The 21,981-nt window shown below is 46.5% G+C and overlaps 2 protein-coding genes across 6 annotated transcripts in view; one reads left to right on the plus strand and one right to left on the minus strand.

Annotated features, from left to right (window-relative positions):
* DNM1 (dynamin 1) overlaps positions 1-17,122 on the plus strand; it is a 77,991-nt gene extending 60,869 nt beyond the window's left edge. The window contains exons 14-19 of the mRNA XM_070955673.1: positions 639-750; positions 3,664-3,834; positions 5,530-5,771; positions 7,725-7,943; positions 11,688-11,725; positions 17,070-17,122. Of these exons, the coding sequence (XP_070811774.1) occupies positions 639-750; positions 3,664-3,834; positions 5,530-5,771; positions 7,725-7,943; positions 11,688-11,709 (766 nt within the window). The 3' untranslated portion in view covers positions 11,710-11,725; positions 17,070-17,122. The remainder of the gene's footprint in view (positions 1-638; positions 751-3,663; positions 3,835-5,529; positions 5,772-7,724; positions 7,944-11,687; positions 11,726-17,069) is intronic.
* A 3,105-nt stretch (positions 17,123-20,227) lies between these two features.
* Positions 20,228-21,981, minus strand: part of GOLGA2 (golgin A2) — a 39,544-nt gene continuing 37,790 nt past the window's right edge. For all 5 annotated transcript variants that reach the window (XM_070955671.1, XM_070955668.1, XM_070955670.1 and 2 more), the window contains one exon: positions 20,228-21,634. In XM_070955671.1, coding sequence (XP_070811772.1) covers positions 21,387-21,634 — 248 coding nt within the window. In that variant the 3' untranslated portion in view covers positions 20,228-21,386. The remainder of the gene's footprint in view (positions 21,635-21,981) is intronic.

Genomic DNA, 21,981 nt, shown 5'->3' on the forward strand with positions numbered 1-21,981 from the left:
TCAGAGAGTAGGAAAGTCCACGCAAGGTTTCACCTGTTCTGACGTAGGCTTCCTGAGTCATTAAAACACACGAGTAGTCCCAAAAAACTCTTTTATTGTAACAGCTGTGAATTCTGTTCATTCACAGTTGAGTCCCAATTAGGCGGGATAATCACCCACCTTTATCTCCCTTGACACGCTGCCAAAGACCTAATTGGCAAAGCTACACGGAGTCCAGAATCAAACAGAGCTTCAGGCTTTAAACTTAACCAAATGAACAAACGTTGCTTCCTGCAAAGGCCCACATGCCTTTGTTCCTCTTTTAAGTCTTATGAGAGGGGCCAATCATCTCCCAGCCCTACTCCCGAGTCGTCCCTTTTGTTTTAGCTGTTCTTGCCTTCTGGCAGCTCTGTGCATGACCGCACTGGGAACAGGTTCCTCTTCCTCGCTGAGGTCCAACTCTGGAGGCTCCGGAGGCAGCACGTACCTCCCAGATGGCCTTTTCTTTGCCTCCGACGCAGAGCCCTCGTCCAAGCCTTCCCCAGACTCCAGGACTGGCCCATGGTCCTCCCCAGCCTCCTCACTGTCCAACTTGGCTGCCAGCTCCGCAGGCTGCTGGCGGACCACAACATCACCTTCTTTCCTTCCCCACCACCCAGGAACGTTTACAAAGATTACCGTCAACTGGAGCTGGCATGCGAAACCCAGGAGGAGGTAGATAGTTGGAAGGCGTCCTTCTTGCGGGCTGGAGTTTACCCAGAACGCGTTGTGGTGAGTCGAGGAGCGGTGGAAAACGAAACATGAGCAGGAGTGAAAGTTGGAAGTCAAACCATCTCACTGAGATGGCGGATAGACCAGACTTAGTTCTGTGCTTGGTTTAGAAGGATCACTGGTTTGGGTGAAAATCACAAAGAAGAGGAAGAATTCTACTCTTCTTCCTTTCCCCTGACTTTAAACAGAAGTTGCGTTCTTTGCAGGACGCAATCCATGGTGGGAAAGTCTTAATTTTATAGAGTAGGGCCCTCCCGGTTTAAAATTGGGAGCATCTACAGCAGGAGAGTGACCAACTTTGGAAATTTGAAGACTTGTGGACCTCAACTCCCAGAATACCCGCCAGCTGAGTGGCTGGGGGAATTCTGGGAGTCGAAGTCCACAAGTCTTCAAAGTTGAGAAGGTTGGACATCTCTGAACTACAGCATCATCCCCCAGAAGGAGAAACCAGGGGATGACGACATGAATTAGACTCTTGCAAACTTCTTTTCCCAAGACTTTTGGTAAATGCACAGAAGAGGCCAGAGAGAAAAGACACCCCCCCCTTCCCGATATGAGCTCCTAACTGGTGGGCTGCCATGTTGAATGGTCCACCAGAAGGACGACATCGCCATCTGTTGGCGAGGCTCTGGAACGACAGCACCTTCACTGGCTCCATTATACATTGTGTTTTCTGGTTAAGATTTCAGTTTCTAACTAATTTTCCCTTGTCTTTCTTTTATTTTTATTTCTCTTTCTTTGCACTCCCCCATCCAAGTGTTATATTTTATGGGTGCCAATCCCTCGGGTTTTCAGAAATCACTTGTTTTAAGAAGTGGTGTTTAAAGATTGACTTGATTGATGATGGTCTTATCAAATCATTCTCAAGGCCTAAAGGTGATCTAAGTAGATTTTTTCCCCCCCATAATGATCCATCTCTGATCCTGAAGGTCTTCCAATATTGCCCTCAAGCCAATTTTATTTTTAATCGATTGCATTTTGACTTTGTCAAAGATCCCGTTCCAATTATGAATAGACTGAATACTTAGCTAGGAAATTATACCTACCTACTTTTTTTAAAAAAAAAAAATCTCATTTTTTCTTGCTTTTTTTTGTGCTCAAACTGGCCTCACAGGACAAAGATAAAGTAAGTGATGAACTCTTCTTTTCCTGTGCCATTTTCCTTTGAATTATACTTTTTTTTTTGTATTGGACACATTTTTAAACTCCTTTTTTTTCTCTCTTTAATTTAAACTTTTATCCCTATATTCTAAGAAAGACTTTGCCCTTCACCCTTTTTTTCTACCTACTTCATACCACGTTGCCTGCTTGGTTTTGTTTCTTACCCTTTCTAGAATGTTCCTTTCTGCTTGTTTTCGTCTTCTGTGGAACATTTCCTCCCCCCCGCATTCCTAAGTTACCTCAGAAAGGAAAAAAAGATTTAAAATTTTTCTTTTCGCATTTATTTCTTTTTTTAAATATATATATATAAATATATAATATCTAGTTTCCCAATCGTTCGTCCCGGTACCTGCAAGGAACGTACGTAATAACGCAAATTTAAAGATTAAATCAAAACAACCGTTGGATCGAGCCTCTGAATTGAGTCACAATCGCATGTCAAAATTGCAATGTTCATTTCGCGCTAACTCGAAACAAGAATTTATACGGTATGGAGAGCGGGAGGCAGAAGCCTCTGAATTGGCTTTCCGCTTTTCGAATCGAAACAAAAATCTGAATCCCAATTCCCGACCTTCGAAATTCGATTTCGCCGACTTTGGATGCAGAGGTGCTTTAGAGAACCTGTGTAAGCAGGGAGTGATTACGAACAGGAGAGACCTGTGATCAAACTCGTCCTTCTACCACATCGAGTTTCATATCTCAGGAGAAATAAGTCTCTGTTTTCTCCCGTAAATTATTTGGATTAACTACAAAGGGAGATGAATGATGGTATCCAACAAAGGTCCAGATTAAGCTTTGGATCTGATACTAACCTCCTTCTGTGGTGTCCTTGCTAATGAAGGTTGTTTATCTAGAACCATGATGGCGAACCTGTGGCACACGTGTGCCAGAGGTGGCACGCAGTGCCCTCTCTGTGGGCACGCGCTCCGTCGCCAGTTGCTATTCTGGTTTCCGGTGCGCACATGCGTGCCGACCAGCTGGTCTTCGCGGGAGCTGGAGCGCCGGAAACTGCCTGAAAACAGCCAAAAAACCAGCCAAAAACCAGGCCGTTTTCAGGCCATTTTTTGGCAGTTTGAGGGCATTTTTCAGGCCGAATATGGCCCAAAAAGCAGCCTGAAAATGACCCAAAAACAGCCTGAAAATGGCCTGAAAAACAGTCTGAAAATGGCCAAAAAAACCAGCCAAAACCCAGGCCGTTTTCAGGCTGTTTTTTGGGCAGTTTTTGGCCCTTTTTCAGGCTGAATGTGGCCCAAAAAACAGCCTGAAAATGACCCCAAAACGGCCTGAAAATGGCCTGAAAAACAGTCTGAAAATGGCCAAAAAAACCAGGCAGTTTTTGGCCATTTTTCAGGCCAAATAAGGCCCGAAAAATAGCCTGAAAAGGATCTGAAAACAGCCTGAAAAACAGTCCGAAAATGGTCAAAAAACTGCCTGAAAACAAGCATGTGCACGCCGGCCAGCTGGTTTTTGGCTTTCCGGTGCTCCGGCACACGTGAAGACCAGCTAGCCGGCGCACATGCGTGTGTCGGAAGTGCAAGGATCAGCTGGCCGGAGCACACATTCATGCGCATGTACACACGTTTTGGTTTGGGTACTCTGTGCCGAAAAGGGTTCGCCATCCCTGATCTAGAAGTTCAGAGAAGAATCAGAGGAGGTCCATGGGAAGTAGGAGATTGTGGGCTTTACAACGTGGTCCTTGTTGGCTTCTGATGGGTTAACAGCTTGCTTTGTCTCCCCGTCAATCTTCTGTAGTCCGGGGACTCAGAAGAGAACGGCTCGGACAGCTTAATGCATTCAATGGATCCCCAGCTGGAGAGGCAAGTGGAAACGATCCGGAACCTTGTCGATTCCTACATGGCCATCGTCAACAAAACCATCCGTGATCTGATGCCCAAGACAATCATGCACCTTATGATAAACAATGTACGTATGATGTAATGACACACCGGATTGGTGTGTATGAATTGTATAACGTTTTATGAGTGGTCTGATTCTGGAGTAGCAGGTTCTAGAGTAGCATGTTGATTGACAGGAGAAAAAAGTCACTGTTGGCCTTGGGGTTCCCATCTCAACAGACTAGTCTAGTGAAGAGAAGGACCAGGGGAGACAGGATAGCATCTTCCAATATTTGAGGGGCTGCCCCAGAGAGGAGGAAGTGGCTCAAGCTATTCTCCAAAGCACCTGAAGGCCAGACAAGGAATAATGGACAGAAACTGACCAAGGAGAGATTCAACCTGGAAATAAGGAGAGATTTTCTGACAGTGAGAACAATCAACCCACGGAACAGAAGTTGCCTTCGGAAGTTGTGGGAGCTTCATCCCTGGAAGCTTTCAAGAAGAGATTGGACTGCCATCTGTCAGAAATGGTGTAGGGTCTGCTTGGGCGGGGGGTTGGACTAGATGACCTACAAGGTCCCTTCCAACTCTTTAATCTGACCTGGGGAGTGAGGAAAACTGATGACGAAGGAACAGGAAAATAAGAATATATTATCTCGTGATTCCCCAGAGCCAAGAAGTTTGGCAGGAAAAAAAAAGAGATTGGTAGCATGGTAGAATGGGATTGGAGAGAACTTCACTTAGTCCTGGGTAGGAGATGTGGGGAAAGTCCTCTCTACCAGTCTAGCTTAATTCATAAAGATGTTCTTGTGTAGGGAGAACTACAGTCTCCTCGGGTTCCTTTACTCATTGGTTTAAAGCCTTTGTACCTACTTAAAGTTTTAATTTAAAACACACACACAGAAAGTGAAGCGAAAAGCCAGCGTCATGGACTTGTTCTTCAGGTTCCATCGATGACAAAGCGTGATAAATTCTCAGATTTAAATCAGGGAGCGGGCAACACCGTTGAGGAATCCAGAACTCCGATCCTTTCTGACTGGGTAGGGATCACGTGTGATCACCAGAGGTGATCCTCAAAGGAGATTGATAGATAGTTCAGATCAGGGCCGAGCCTCGCGCCACCATCGTTACCGGTTCTCCGAACCACCAGCCACGATCGCTACTGGATCGGCCGAACTGGGCCAAACCGGGAGCATTTCACCCCTGGTTCAGATGGTCAGATGAAGGAAACGAGTCAATTCTTCCTCCACCACCAACTAAGGTCCCTGGGTGAGTTGGGGTCATCAACCATCTTTTAGGGTGATTATTCTGGGATGTTGGAAGTAGAGAGAAGATGCTCCTATGGCAGGGGTCTGCAACCTTAAACACTCAAAGAGCCATTTAGACCCATTTCTCAAAGAAAAGAAAACACCGGGAGCCACAAAATCATTCCCGTGCCTGACTATTTCTTGAGCGGCCACAAAACTAGCATATGTAGTTGAATTAAATGTACTGTTTTCTTCAGAAACTTTTCTTTTCTTGGATTTATCCATGGTTGGCCTACCGGGGGTTGAAAAGCTCAATAAATCGTCTGCTGGCAGGTGTCACACATTGGTGGTCGTGATACATATTTTGAGTGACGGAGCCGCAGCAAAGGGGTGAAAGAGCCACATGCGGCTCCGGAGCCACAGGTTGCTGACCCCTGTCCTAGGGAAAAAATAAGCGATCAGGTTGACCTGAAAGAAGGAACCGTCGTAGAGCTGTCCAGACGAATGACCTTTGTCTTCTGCCTCCTCTCCGGCAGACCAAGGAGTTCATCCACTCCGAGCTCCTCGCCAACCTCTACTCCTGTGGCGACCAGAACACCCTCATGGAGGAGTCGCTCGAACAAGCCCAGCATCGTGACGAGATGTTGCGCATGTATCACGCCCTGAGGGAGGCCCTTAACATCATCGGGGACATCAACACTACCACCATCAGCACTCCGCTGCCTCCGCCAGTGGACGACTCTTGGCTGCAGGTGCAGAACATACCGTCCGGACGCAGGTACCCGAGGCGCAGGGGGGAGGCCCCGCTGACCTTCCTGGCGCCTCTGCCCAAGCTGGATAGGTGGCCGTCCCCGGTAGAAACAGGAAGGAAGGAGGTTGGGAGGTCTGTGTTGACCGTGGCGTCCATAGGATCTGCGTGGAAGGGGCAGAGCCAAGTTGGGGTACAGGTTTTTGGGGTGGAACCCATCAAGGACAGCTGTTCTTCAACCCCAGAGAGTTAAAGTTGGTTGGGAAAGAAGGGGTGAACCAGGTCGTACGTCCGAATTTCTCTTCCATGTGGAAACGAGCTTTCGTTTTTTCCAGCTTGGTCACCTTAGGAGGAGACAACCATGTAGTCTTCCTACCATTTTTGGTAGGAGTCCATTTGAATCAGCGGTGGGATTCACTTACCTTCCCTAACGGTTCACAAATTTGAGCGTGCGCCTCTCGTCTGTGCATGAACACGGCCTTCTGTGCACACACAGTGTTCGCGCATTACGTCTGGGCAGGTGGGCGGAGCCTCTCACAGTTGCTGCTACCGGTTCTCCCGATCCAGAGGGAACCGGCTGAATCCCACCACTGATTCGAATCCTTCGTAGTGGATCCCTCGCCATTTCACAGAAGCCTACAAATTGCTGGAAAAATTGTCAACAAGTGGGGAGAATTGGAGAGTTTACTGAGGAGGCCCCGTTACAGGCAGTCCTCGGCTTACAACGGTTTGCTTGGTGACCATTCAAAGTTACAACCGCACTGAAGAAAGGGACCCCGCACCGTTTTTCACACTTACGACCGTCGTAGCATCCACCATGTTCACGCGATCGAAATTCAGATGCTTGGCAGATCGGCTCGTATTTATGAGGACCCGGTTTGTGGGGGCAATAAGCTGACTTTGTATAAAAAAAGAACACTGCTTAGGGGGCCCCCGAAAGCCCTACTAAGCAGGTATATACAAAAGTATGAAGGCTATTACTTAACGCATTGTAAGCTGCCCTGAGTCTCCAGAGAAGGGCGGCATATAAATCAAACCAATAAATAAATAAATGACGGTTTGCAGTTTCCCCAGGGATGGGGGTATGTCACGCGATCCCCTTTTTGTGACCTTCTGACAAGCAAAGTCCACAGGGGAAGCCAGGTTGACTTAACGACCAGGTTGCCGATTTATCATCCGCAGTGATTCACTTAGCAACGGTGGCAAGAAAGGTGGTAAAATGGGATAAAACTCACTTAACAACTGTCTTGCTTAGCAACGGAAATTTTGGGTTCAATTATGGTCGTAAGTCCGGGATAACCTGTATGTATGTACACGCCACATCCGAGCTCATAAATGGGGTGAAGAGGATTTAATTTGGCTTCTTTGGAGTGACCGATGGTGGCAAAGAAGAAGGAACCGTTGCACCAGCAGACACAAATACAGGTAGTCCTCGACTTACGACCCCAACCGAGCCTCAAATTTCTGTTATTGAGACGTTTGTTTGGTACGAGCTTTCTTGCCACCGTTCTTAAGTGAATCACTGAAGCTGATAGACAAGTAATCTGGTTGTGAAGTGAATCAGGATTCTGGGTGCTAAGCAAGATGTTTCTTAAGTTAGTTTTGCCCCATTTTGCAACCTCTCTTAAAACAGTTATTAAGTGAATCCCTGCCGTTGTTAAATTAATAACCCGGTTATTACGTGAATCAGGCTTCCCCGCTGTCAGGAGGTCGCAAAGGGGGGGAATTGCATGCCCCCTCATGGGGACGCTGCGACCGTCACAAATATGAACCAGTTCCCAAACGTCTCAATTTTGATCACAGGATCACGGGGAGACTGCAATGGTCGTAAGTGTGAAAAACGGTCACAAGTCACATTTTTCGAACCATTCTAAAGTCGAGGACGATCCGTTCACAGAATCCGACCGCCTTCAATCTCTCTTGAATGCTCTTTGGGGCTCTCCACTAAGGACCCCTCCAGCTGACCCGTCTCTCCTTTGGCAGGTCTCCCACCTCCAGCCCCACGCCGCAGAGAAGAGCACCGGCAGTCCCTCCCACCAGACCCGGATCGCGGGGCCCAGCTCCTGGACCTCCGCCTGTTGGTGGTCCCAGCCTCGGTGGTGCTCCCCCTGTGCCTTCCAGGCCGGGGGCCTCTCCTGATCCTTTTGGGCCACCCCCACAAGTCCCCTCGCGGCCCAACCGCGCGCCCCCGGGGGTCCCAAGGTAGGTGAGACCAGGCCACGCGCGGTAGGCAGCGTTAACTCACGGCGACTTTATTTCCAGGAGTTTTAGAATTGGTGTCCTTGAACCAAATTGTTGTGTTGGATCACTTGTAACAATGGGGCCGATGCTTGCTATCCTGGGCACCTATAGGATTATTTGGGGAGGGGTGGTGTTGGCGGGTATTACATCCCCCTTTCTTTTGTGTTGTTGAATGTCAAAAAATCCATTTGGCAAAACAGATCTGCAAGGTTTCAAGCAGAAGGTAGAATCTAAAGTGGGAGGATCTCATCTGGATCTCCTGTGGTCCACCCTTCCTTCCCGAGAGAAATCTCGCAAACTTCCACCTGGAAAAACACAAACGCCAAAGACTCGCATACACACACACACACACACACACACACACACACAAAAACAAAGCCAAAGATGTTATTGTAAGATGAAGTGTAGAAGAATCCTATCCCGCAGAAACGGGAATGGACTTGTTACCGCGACACATTTCTTTGTGGAGACAGCCCTAAGTTTGTAGACTTTGGGTAACAAACATCCCGCTGAATTAAAATAATAATCCATGTTCCAGGGAATCAGACACATTTAAGAGAAGTCGATCGTTCTGGATCCAGTGGAAAATGAGGCCTGTTTGCGGTGGGATTTTTTGCCTTTATATGCGCATCAAATCATTTTTGGTTTGAATTATACCGAAACAAAGTAGAGTTTTTGTAAAAAAACAAAACAAAACAGTATTGGGTATAAATTTTGTTTTGCATCTTTGATATTTTGGTTGCAAAGAAAAACTCCTAGAGGTAAGTGCAGAATTAAAGGTTTCCTGGTTCTCGGGGGAGGAAAATTCACACACCTCCTGCTTATTTCTCGCATTTAGGCACGGAATTCTCCAGAATTTGTAAACGCTTCCGATGCGTACGCGATTTTAGAAAAGCCGAGAGAACGAAGGCGCTGCCTCAAAAATCCAATTTTTTTTCTAGTTTCCCTTTTCCTCTCTGCCTCCGCTTACAAAGTTTTGGGTTCTCTCAGGAGGCGCATCTTTTCCGAATGCTGCTTCTTGATCACGAAGATTAGAGGGAGTCCTCATTTAGCGACCAGACTGGCAACGAAGCAGACACTAAGTTGGACCCTCAATTTGCTCTTGCCGCCTCGGTTTCCTTTGCTTCGTAAATGCGAGGATTGGTGGCAAAGGGTTACTGGTTCACCACCGTTGTAACCGTGAACGGTGGCTCAGCGACGACATCGCTAAACGAGGACCAGCTGTGCTTTCAGCTTTAAATTTAACATGCCTGCTGGCTTTTGCAGAGGTAGAAAAACTTGGCCACGTTTGCAAAACTCTTTTTCCAAGTTTTCTGCTAAATATGTAGATATATATTTCTAGCACAGGTGGGTGTGAATCAGATGGACGGCTCTGTCCATTACTAGGCCGCCCGAGTTAGGTTTTGCCTGATGCCCTGCAGCACAGGAGGGGATGAGTTAGAAACGGTACAGGATGCTGGTTTATGCCGAACAAGCCGCCTTGTGTTGTGCAAATGGTTGTTTCAACCCACAGCATTCCCACTTAAGTGCCTTGATTGTTTTCCAGATGCCTAGGAAACTGTATTCCGTTCTTTCTTCTTTTGACGAGCCTGCTTTGTCCGTCTCTCTGGTTGTCTGCATGTCTTGCTACTTCTACGCAAGCTTTGTTTTGATTTTTTTCCTCCATCTCATCTCATTTTCTGGTTCTTTTTTTTTCTCTCTCTCCTTTCTTGTGGATGATCCTTTACTTCCATTCGGGCTGAATTTCAGTGTCCGTCCTCTCCAGGGTCTGTTTCCATTCTCTTCCTCAATTTCTCTACCCTGTTTTCCATGCCTTCATTCAGATTATATATTCTATATACAGGCAGGGCACTCCAGAGGGGCTGAAATCAATGGGTCTCCCTCCCTTCAGGCTCCTAAACCTACTGCCCCATTCCATAGCCCCATGGCCCACCATGAAAGTTTGGGTCACGTATCAGAAGTTGCCGTTCGCTTGACCCTCATCTCTCCGAGTTCTCCCACGTACCACGAAAGAGATGTAGGGATTACTCTGTGGCTCCTGTTCCTGGTTTGGGTTCTACAGATGTTTCTGGAACCTAACTCTACATTCCAGCTGCTGTGGAAAAAGAATTTGCAGGTCCCCTCCCATATTTGCAGGATTTGGGTTTGGCTAGTCCAGAGAAAAGAAGGACTAAGGGGGATATGATAGCAGTCTTCCAGTATTTGAGGAGCTGCCACAAAGAAGAGGGGGGGGGGGTTTCAACTTATTTTCCAAAGACAAGAAAAAATGGATGGAATCTGCTCAAGGAGAGAAGCAACCTGGAAATAAGGAGGAACTTCCTAACAGTGAGGACAATTAACCAGTGGAACAGCTTGCCACCAGAAGTTGTGGGGGCTCCATCACTGGAGGCTTTTAAGAAGAGACTGGACAGCCATTTGTCTGAAATGGTATATAGGATCTCCTGCTTGGGCAGGGGGCTGGACTAGAAGACCTCCAAGGTCCCTTCCAGCTTTGTTCTGATTTATTTTTTATTTTTTTTTTGGTCCAAATGGTCAAATCACAAATTGTAAGATATGTAGAACAACCTTCAAGAGATAATTGTATTGCAGCCAGTCACCACGAGGTTGGGTCCCCCTTAAACATTTCACCAAGGTAGGACATTCCGTGAGAAGTAGAATTGGGTCCATGAATGTTGACGTGGAGCCTTCGTCAGGTGGAAGTCCTTCAATAGAGGTTGTGGTCTACTCTATCTCACAAGGGATCTACAAAAACAAATTCACCTCTAAGACTGATCTCCCAAATCAAGTAGGTGCAGAATCTCTCTCTCTTGCTCTCTCTCCTCCGCTCCCAGTTTAATTCCTTTCCTATAAGGTGCCCCTTCGCCACCAAAACCCAACACCTGAGATGGCACACCGAGGCTCCTTAGGCCATCTCTTGTATATAGAATAAGTTGGTTCACCCTTGCCAGATGGCCTTGTCCTCTTGCCAGGAGTCCACCATCTTCATTTTTGTCATCGTTTGTCCTTCTTTCTCTCCCCTCGTTTCTTTTTCTTCCCGTTGGGAGGAAGAAAAATAAATATGGCGCCCGGAGTGGGATTGAGAAGAAGCACATTCAAACTTTTGCAGTGTGTTTGTGTGTGAATCTGTCTGTCTCCAGAAGGATTCTTCTACCTTCCTGTTTTTGGAATACTTGGGATGAGTATTTTGAAGGCCTCTCCTCACATGCCCCAGGGCAGACTCCTCCCCGTCTCCAGAGTCAAGACCCTCAAACTGCATTGGGTTATGTGGGCTGTCGCCCCAATGCTGAACAGACACCAAATTGCGGGCCACAGCAAGAGACATCACCTTCTTAACTGTGATGAGGTGTCAAGCAGTGTGGCGGTATGCATTGTGTGCATTTACCCCAGTCCAGAACACTGCTGATTGCCTCTTCTCGGCCTGGGTGTGCATCGTTGACATGCTCCCGGGGAGTGTGAGTCCAAACGGCTGTGTGGAACCCATTGTCTCCGTGTCCGCTGCGCAGTGGTTCATAGCTACGTCTTCTGACTTGCCAACTGCTTGTCTTCTCTGTGCGCTTGGGGTGCGAGTGCCAGCATGGGCCGCGCCTCACTTCCCATCACCGGCTTCTGCGTGGGGGTACACGAGCCCGTGCGTTTTTCTCCAAGCTGTCCGCCCTTCTGCCTCAGTGTCTGAACTGCCCTGTTGCTCTCATGTTGTCTTTTCAGAATCACTATCAGTGACCCTTGAGGACTGGCAGAGACCGGTACGTTCTTCGCTGTGTGTTCACCCCGGCCTCCGCTGATGCACGAGTCGGTGTGGTTAACCTTTGTCTCCTCGTCCCCATTTCCTCTCCATCTCGTGTCCCCCCCCGCTCGCCCTTCTGCCACTCGCCTCTCCTAGACCAGTGGGGGGGTGGGAGTTTGTAGGGGATACCCTCTTGTTTTCTCCCTCCGGCCTGCAAACCTCTTGGCTGTTGGGAGGAGCGGGAATATCTTCAGTAGCAAAGACTTCGTTTGTAGAAAGGAGACAAAGAATCACAATAGTGTACCGTGTTTCCCCGAAAATAAGACTTTGTTTTATGTTTTTTGAACCCCGAAATAAGCGCTTGGCCTTATTTTCGGGGAGGTCTTATTATTTTGGGGCGCGTGGAGCAAGACGGGGCTCCTCTTGCTGTCTTACCTGATTTCCAGCTCTGTCTCCCTAACCCTAACCAGAGGAAATGGCGGGGACAGGCTGCACATGCGGTTAAATATTTTTGGGGAGGGCTTATTTTCGGGGAGGGTTTATTTTCGGGGATGTGCTCAAAAGGACCCAGTTGTGGGGGCAATAAGCTGACTTTGTATAAATATACGAAAGGATGAAGGCTATTGCTGAGCACATTGTAAGCCGCCCTGAGTCTCCGGAGAAGGGCAGCATATAAATCAAAATTAAAAAAAAAAAAAAAAAGCCCAATTGGGCTTATTATCAGGGGATGGCTTATTTTCGGGGAAACACGGTAGATCCTACGAAATTGGGCAGTGGGACAGAGAAGAAGAGACAGAGGGAAGTCTTCTCCATTGTCCATTCCTGTAAACATGGGTGAAGTCCCAGCTTTGATCCACCCATTGTTGTCTCAGCTTGGAGTATTGCTTTCTGGGGTCCTAATCACAAACCTGCAACCCAGGTTCCCACAACTTTGATACCTGGTGTGTATCCTCATGTTTTATCTGAAGTTTTTCTCAGCATTCATCTCCTAATTGCACCCCCAGATTCCAGTAGATTAGCAACGTTAGTTTGTGTGTGTTTTAGTGACCTTTGTGGAAGAATGTTCCTTAGGAGATTGTGCTCTAGGGCAGATTGATTTCAACTCCTATTTTTAAGGAGGATGAAGAGCCATCATCTCACCGTTTGAAGGACACTTTGAGGCAGAACTTTAGAACCGTAACGTCCTTTGCTGTTCTTCGGTATCTTCTCATCACTAAAACACTGAAGTTTGTCATGTCTTCAGCATCAAGACCACGTCTGCCAGTGTGGTGGCAATGTAGAACAAGAAGGTGGCCAGTTGAACCCCACCAACTCCAGGGACAAAGGGTTTGCAGATGGCAATGTGACACTTCCCTAACAGAAGGGCCTGCCATCTTCTCTAAGGGTTCAATGCTAGCTTAGCTTTCCCAACTCAGGTGCTGCCCAGTCGTATATCCCATCACCTCCATTCATCACACGGGAGAAGACAAAGACAATGCCTCCAGTCCAATGACAGTTTGCATCACGAGTTTTTCTTCTGACATCTCCTATACCCAATTTCATTTCCTCCACTTGTAGAGCCTGCCCCAACTCTGTATCTATTCTCTTTTTTTTCTGCAAATCCTTCCGGACACCCCATCCTATCGCCCTCAAACAGTTCCAGGCACTTACTCCACCATTCCCACCTTAATTTGAGGGAAAGAATAACAGATGGTGGGGAAAACCCTGAATAGACTTCATAAATTTCTGTGAAATTAAGGTAGGACAGTTGCAAGATTCCGATCTCTGGGAACAGTTCTCTCTTTTGTGATGCGGTTTGTTGATGCTGTGTATCACACCTTTGCTGCGGCTTTCCAAAAATCCCAACAATCAACACCGCAGTTAAGAAACAAGAGAATTATTCTAGAATATTCATGAATTTCAGCTCCTAACATGCCCTGTTATCTGTTTGACTAGCTGGAGCTTCTAAGAACCATAGTCCCATCAACATCTGGAAGAACGTAAGCTCCTCCTCTCTACAAACTGGAGATCCAAAGCATTGCAAAAAATGAATATGGACAGTCAGCCAACAGTTGTAGAGCATTGGCAGCCAAGAAGGTCAACATTTATGACCAGCATAAATGTTATGCATCAAGATTATTCGTCTATTTCTGCTTAGAGTTGCATGAATGTGGTTCCTGTACTGGACATTTTCAGATTGCCAAGTCCCTGCCCAATCTTTGTGTGTGTGTGAGAAAGTGTGTCTATGTGCTAAAAGAAAAGGGAAAAAAAAAGGAATTTACCCCGATTACTCCCCTTCCCCTTCCCCAATAAGCACAAGTCCTTAACACACTTGTTTCCTTTTAAACGTTCCCCAACGGGAACAACTGGATAATGAATAGTGTGATGTAAACCAGCATTTGCTGTTGATGGTTTTTCTAACAAGTTCCTGAAAAACAGAGAGAAAGAAAGAGAGAGAGAGAGAGAGATTGGATAAAGAAGCAGTGGGCTTGGAATAAAATAAGAAAACCTTATTTTCTTAATAAGAATGCTGAATAAGAAATGCTGAGAAAGTCCTCTTTAAGAGGCTGTCTCTACCAGGTGGACTCCAGACCTTAATGGGTGTGTGTGAGATCTTGTTCTTGTGTAAACAAAAAACCAGGGGGAGGCCAATGGTATATGGGTGGGGCACATTAATCTCCAACATATCTCATCCCACCATCCAGAACTGTGGTTAGATCCCTCCTTATCCTACATCAGAGGCTTGTAGCTCAACTGGCAATTTAGCAACCCGCCCATAGGTGAAAGTTGGCCTTTCTTCTAAAGGGTCTTTTAAGTCACGGTGACTTCCTGGCTTCTAGTCCATCCAATTCAATTCGGGCATGGTTAATCAGTTTTCGTTGGACTACTGAACGAGAGCTGGTCTTTCTGAAGGGGCTCCGCTGTTGCCCCTTTTGAGACCTGCTCTTAAAAACCACCAAAGATTGCAGGACGTCCTGAGAAAATTAAGTTTGAGATGATTGAGATGTAGATGGTCTACAAGTCAACAGAGCTGCATTGGAAGAAGTAGCTGATGGAACGAATTGTTTAGCCAAATACGTTTCATCCATTTGTCATCTCCCAAAGTAAATGGAGGTTGATGGACCAGAAATGTCCACGAAGGCCCCAGCACACAGCCAACCTTGGTTGATCTTGGAAGACCAAGGTTGTAGCCTAGGCTGGGAAGTTGAAAAAAAAACACCAGAAGACCCTTTCGGATTACGGCTATGAACATGACATGGTCATAGCCATGAAGTTCTTGCTACCTCAGTTAACTGGTGACAGAGGCACTTCGTTAATGACGATGGCCTTGGAAGCCTTCAGAGATGGAGGTCAAGGCTCGTTCAGACAGATAGCCTCAACTGTCTTCCGTAATTCTTTTTTAAAATATGTTTAGAGCAGTTAGGATTTTCCAGCGTTCACGTTGAATCCAGTCCATTAGTGAATCCAATCAAGTTGTACTTGAGTTGAAAGCATCATTGTATGGTTGCTTCTCCCTCCAGGAAAGATCTCACCCCATTCATCCCCTTGGAGTGGCCCTCACATCCGAGAAGGCTGGAAGACGGTGTGGGGGAATCCCACTTGGGACTGAAGTTGAATGGGCGAAAGATGCAGATCAGCGATTCAGGTTGATGGACTAGCCGTCAACTTTAGAAACAGGCCTTTCACAGAGGGCACCTCCATTTCAAATAACATTTTTCTTCATGCGCTTGGACAAACATTGCCATACTTGTGCTTCATGCTTCTCAACAGTCATCTTAAGAGGCCAGGACCACTTTCCAGGTTGGTGACACTTGGGGAAGTCCTGGATGGATTCCATCTAGAAGACCGACCACCAGATTCCATCCAACGGGTCATTAGACCGTCCTCTCTTGAATCAGCAATTTGGAGGTGGAAAGGGGGGTTCAAATGAGTAAGCGGCTGCCATTGGGGACACGGACATTATATCGGTGGTCCTGGTTGAAGATGAGGTGGTGAGAAGCATGACCAATTGCAGTTGGCCTGGCCACCATGCTAATCTCCGTCTGTGTGTTTCTCTTCTCGCTTTTTTTTTTTTTATCTTTTTCTGCCTTCACAGCCGGAAGGGCCCTTCTTCACCTACACGAGCCACATTAATCCGATCAGCTGAATCTTCCCTTTTAGATTTATAACCTGGGTTTCCCCTCTACTCTGCCAACCCAGCATCCCCCTCGGCTCCTCTGCCCCTTCCTCCATGTGGTTTAAAAAAAAAACATGCTCATTTAGTAAATTGAGCACTTTGTCTACTATTGTGCGTCCGTTATTGCTTGTGAGCCTAGAGTAGTTCTAGTCGAAGGGCATGAATCGTGAATGCCATTGAGTTCTCCGAGGCGTAGACTTACAGGAGCATCCGTTCCTCGACGTACCCAGCTCGTCTTGGGTTTGGTGTCCTGCCTGCCTGGTTCAGCTGTAGCCCTTAATCCGTAGCAACATAGTCCATTTCGTTCCCTTTACTGTAGTAAAGACAGAAACACATGGTCTTTGTGCTGGAAACTCTTTTGAGGAGCACCACACTCGGCGAGAGAACCTGGACTGGAATGCTTTCACGTTCTTGAGAAATGGGATTGAATTCAAGATGCGGCCACGGGGGCCCGATGGGGGGGGCTGATTTTTTCAAGCAGGGCCAACTGTTTTGGTGGCCAGGAGGGGCTTCCTGGATGGCGCAGACTTCCGGAGGACCTGATCAGATGGATTGAAACCAACGTTCAGAGGTCACCCTCCGTTCTCGGAGAGATGCGACAGGAGGCATGGTGGCTTCAGCTAGCTTTTCTGGCATGACTGAGAGACCGAGGTTTAATCTAGTTCCTTCTCAGACAGAATGGACCAGCTGATATTTCAAAAAGAGAGAGAGAGAGAGAGAGAGAGAGAGAGAGAGAGAGAGAGAGAGAGAGAGAGAGATTGCTGTGTAAATGTTTTATGAGCTTTGCTTCTGACAAAAAAAAAATCTTAACAAGGACCTCTTCAAACGTGTGTTGATGTCTTGAGTATTCTGGTGATTCCATTTGCTTCCTTGCATGCAGGACGTATGTATTTCATTATGGGGGGGGGAATACACATTTTTATTGCCAACTTGGACATCCCTCGGCACCGGCTCTGTGACCTACCTATTTAGGAATGTGGGGGGGAAAAAACCCCCAAAAGTCCGCCACTTTCCTGTCCTTCTAAAAGCCACCATTTAAGTCCAATTTACGTTCCTTGATCTGAACAGTGTTTTGAGTTGAGTTCTGATGTCTGTTCCTTTCTGCATTTTAACTATTGTTTTAATTCTTTTGTTCCTCCCCGTATCCTTCTCCTTTTTCTTCTTTTTGTTCTCCTTGTCTTCTTCTTTTCTTCCTTTTGAATTCCAGCCGGCCTAGCAAAGCCAGTCCCTCTCGTCCGGAGAGCCCAAAGTCATCGTTTGACATGTAACTCTGCTCATCCGTCTTTTTTAATCTGCCTCTTAGCTGTCATGTCCTGGAATGATCGAACGCACATCTTAAAAACAAAACTACAAAAAAAAAAAAAAAAAAAAAATACAAAACCCCACAGCTTTGTTCTGTCGTAGCTTGTGGCTTGCACATATCAGATACGACTCTAGTGAAACTGTTTCGGGTTTTTTTTGGTCCCCCCCCTTTTTTTTTGGTCCTTCTTCCTGGTTGCTTAAAACAGAACTTTAAACAAAGCCAATGAGTTATATTGTAGTAACGGAACACATCTTTACTGTTATATAAATATCTATAAATATATACATATATATATATAAAGATCTAAAGTCTATATGGTGTCCAGATGTTTTAAAAGCCTTTAAATGCCTCCAACTGTTGATTTTAGCAAATACTTGAGTAGGAAGAATGTGTGTTCGTGGGTGTGTGTATAACACATGCACGTTGTGCGCGCACCTGATAAAAATGTAATTCAGTTGCTGCAGCTGGGTTATTGCTCCCAAATTGTGGGTGATTTTTTTCCCCTTTTTTTGCAGTCCTGGTAGTACTTGTAATGCCGTGTGTGACCTATCATCTCCTGTTCACTGGCTGAAATAAATTATTTCTGTATAACAGAGATGTCATGCCTTCAATAAAATCCTCTCTCGGTTCTTTTGCATGTCATATTTGATGGGGGGGGCGGGAAAGTCTTTCGCTGCAGGAATCCCAACACACGTCGTTCATTTATTACTAGCTGGATAGCCGTGCTTCGCTACTTATGACCATTTTTTCACACTTGCGACCATTGTAGCATCCCCGTGGTCTTGACAGACTCTCACGGTCGTCATCCCCAACGAAGTCTATCTGGAGAAATGAAGGCTGCTGCTGATGCCCTGCCATGATACTCCCCTATCCTGTGGTAGACCTGCCCCTGCACTTTGAATGTTGGCATAAATTTTCCCTCCTTCCCCTCTCTGGCTCCAGAAGACGTCATTTGGAAGCGTCTGTTGTACATCCGGGCAGCAGAAAGAGTCCTTTCTCTTTAACTGGTGTTCCAGTAGAAGGAACAGATTCGTCTGAACTGAGGTGGTCAGTGTAAGAAGTGAGTTGGGGCTGGGACACTATGCAGGAGAAATTTGGCTCACAATCCGTTGAGCTCAGTGGTGGTCGGTGATTGAAACATGTAAGGGAATATCTCTCCCACCATCTTGAATATGGAAGCAGTTCTGTAAGTGGAAGGCGTGGACATTTTGGTGAGATAGCAACATTTAGTACTGTAAGGAATCCCAGACTACTGCTGAGTGAAGGAGTGGACCATCTGCCAGTTTAAACTGAGGTAACGGAATGTGAGGCAAGTGGCAGTTGGAACAGAGTTCTTTTCAGGTGGGGAGGGGGAGTAGAATGTCTAACTTCTTAGCATCAGAGCATGTTAATATACTGTATAGGAAATACTAATCATCTGATGGTCATTTCAAAAAATCCTTTCTTAGGGAGCACCTAGAAGCCAAGAGAAACGTACGTGCCAAATTTCAAGTTTGTAGGCTTTACAGTTCTGGAGATTTAGTGATGAGTGAGTGGATTTGGCCTTTTATATATATAGATTAAGTTTCTTTGCCGTCCCTTTCTTGCAATACATTTTGGTGGTCTTTCACACCACATGTGTGAGTTTGTTCCAGGAGATCAACTCGGTTCGTTTTAACATGGGTTTTGTAGGATTTACGGCATCGTAAAATCTTTACAAATCTTTTGGCAACTGGACCAAACATGTGTGAACGCAGCCACTGATGGGAGTAATTTACTACAACAAGCCAGATTGCAAAACAAAAGGAGTTGCAATGATCCGAGGATATATCTGAATTAACTCGGGGTCACCTCAGTTCACATTCCCGTGGGTTAAACCGACGTTTCCTTTTCTAGTAGTTCTCATACCAAAAAATAACAGAAGCCAAAACTACGCCGGATCCAGTCTGGAAGGGGAAAAAAATCCCGCTGTATCTCACAAGAAGCCAAACACACAACGAAAGCGATTTCACAACCATAAGTAACAAAACTGAAGGAACAAGCTGTTCTTTAAACCTCTAAGTGGGGCCATGCTGAGGGAATGTATGAACACAAATATCATTTATTTCCACACTTAAAAATTTGTGATTTTTTTTCCCCTTCAAAAAAAGGGAAGATACAGGTAGTCCTCGACTTACGATCACAATTGCGCCCAACATTTCTGTTGTTAAGTGAGACATTGATTCAGTGAGTTTTGCTCCATTTTATGACCTTTCTTGGCACAGTGGTTAAGTGAATCACTGTGGTTGATAAATGAGTAACCCGGTGGTTAAGCAAATCAGGCTTTCTCCGTTTTGCTGCTCGGAAGTTTGCAAAATGGGATCGCGTGACTCTGGGACACTGCGACCATCGTAAATATGAACCAGTGGCCAAGAGTCTAAATTTTGATACCCTGACCATGGGGGTCAAACGACTGTGTGAAGATCGGTCGTAAATCACTTTTTTCAGTGCCCTTGTAATTTTGAACAGTCACTAAATGAAGCAAAGCTTATTTGGCAGACAACGCCCCTTCCCCCCACCCAAGATGCTTCTGATGGACAGAAGAGCAATGTGCAACATCAGTGAAGTGAAACAGATTTATTCAGAAAGACCAATTTTTTTATAACAGGATATAATTTGTCTCGGCAACAGAATACGAGAGTTCACTCTGGCTGTTTCCTTCCTTTGCTATGTTTTTCATGTTTCCCCCCCGGAAACCCCACACCTAATAAATATGGAATATTCTATAGTAAATCACATTCCTGTTCTGCTTTGCACCTCACACCTCAACTAGAGTTAATTTCTTTTTTTCCCCAAATATCGTACAAGGTTACCAGGATAGCCTTCCGGCAGCCAGAAAAACGCTGCCCATGGCTTTATTCTCTCTCTCTTTTTTATTATTATTATTATTCAAGGTATGTACAAAAATATTACACAGATACAATATGTACACTTGTGCCAACAGCGACTCGCGAGCCCACTTTCGCCAGCCTCCTGACCTAACGCACCCAGGGAATGAGTAACACTGATGGTGGAAAACTGTCCCGCTTTTGTGGGTGTTGTCGTTTTTGTTTTTGTTTTTTTGCCGTCTTCTGCTTTACAAGCTGCAAAGACAGTGGGTAGTCAACGTGCGATTTTGCTAGAAAATTGAAGCGGAAGTTTCTTTTTGGTTTTCGAACTTCCCTCCGTGCTTTAGGTAGGCTTCTTTCTTAGCAAGCTGTCCCAGGAGGAAAACTTGTGCAAAATGCAACTTGGCCAGTGTCTCTTTCCCGGGAGCAAGGAACCTGGGCTAAAAACTGGACAGCTGGGTCGCCTCCTGATCCTTCTTCTTTTTTTTTTTTTTGTTACACATGTGTCGTTGTCCTTCTAAAATGGGATCTTGTGCCAAGCACACCAAATCACCACCAATTTCAATCAAACCTGCTGCACACTCTCACAAATAAAGTGAATTCTTCCATCACGCTCCACATGCGGGAGAAGGGGGAAGCGGGGGGGCTCAGAGATTGAAAGGAGAGAAACCGTCAACCATCGAAATCTATTTCAAAATATCTAGATGGTTGAAATAAAGTTTGGCTCGACCCGGGAGAAAAGAGATTCCGCGCGCGAGAGGTGGAATCGACTCCTCCACCCACCCACCCAAGTCTGTTCCTTTTTTCCAAGCTTGCCTTCCGCATCTTTGAAGAATAAATAAAAACCCTCCACCTCTTAACGCAAACGTTACATCCAGTTTTAAAAAATAATAATGCAGCTTTTATACCCCTCCCCGCAAAACCGTCTGGCTTCAAGGAGCCCGGAGCCCTTTCCGAATGTTGTAACTGGAACGAGAGGATTTGGGGCAAGGGGGAAGAGAGACGGCCAGGGGGTGGGACAGGGGTGGGGTTTGTGGGATTGGGATCATGCAAGTTAAAAGGGGGGAAGGAAGATTTTGGAAGAAGGAAGGGCATAAAATCTGATCTAAAGAAAGCCGAAATAACCAAAGGGGGAGAGGCTAAGTAACCGTGGTAGAGAGAATGAAATTCGCAGGCTGCGAACCAATGGGAGGAACCCTCCCGAACCGGGAGGAACCAATGGGTCATTGGGTGGCGTAAAATACTGAGCTTTACTGGATGACGGTGTGATTTGCAGCCAGCACAAAAAGCTTGGCCCACCCAGTGCGTGCCCTCGAGGCAGCCCAGTCCCCTCACCGCACCCGGCCCCTCGGGAGCCCACAACGTCCCTTCCAGGTTAAACCACCAGAAGCTTCACTTCGTCGTTTTCATCCACCCGATAGAAAAACGGGATGCACAGGGTTTCCGAGAGGGGTCCCATCCGATTCTGCGGGTTTTGAATTTCGCGGAGAAGCCGCAGGATCTGCTGGGCTGTGGGGTCCCGAGGAGCGGGCTGGGGGCCCTGGGGGTCGCTGTGGGATGGGTGGGATTGTGAAGCAACGGTGTCCACTTCGGGCCCATCCGTCAGGCTCACTTCTCGCAGGTCTGGAAAGCAGAAAGTGGGGCGGGGCGGGGGGAGGGAGAAATGGGGCTTCAGTGATGGAGTTGTACAGGTAGTCCTTGACGTATGACCATAATTGAGCCCAGAATTTTAGGTGGCTAAGGGAGACCTTAGTTAAGGGAGTTTTGCCCCGTTTTACGGCCTTTTTCACCACAGTTGGTTGAGCGAATCGCTGCGTTTCACGGATGTGAGGAGAATTTGGCTTCCCCCGTTGATTTTGCTTGTTAGAAGGTCACAAAAGGGAAATCACGTGAACCCCCTCTCCCCACCTCCCCGGGACGTTGTGGCTGTCATAAATATGAACCGGTTGCCAAGCATCCAATTTTAATCA

Source organism: Pituophis catenifer, unplaced genomic scaffold (genome assembly GCF_029215685.1).
Source record: "Pituophis catenifer annectens isolate HBS135680 unplaced genomic scaffold, rPitCat1.0.hap2 SCAF_17, whole genome shotgun sequence".
Classification (NCBI taxonomy): Eukaryota; Metazoa; Chordata; class Lepidosauria; order Squamata; family Colubridae; genus Pituophis; species Pituophis catenifer.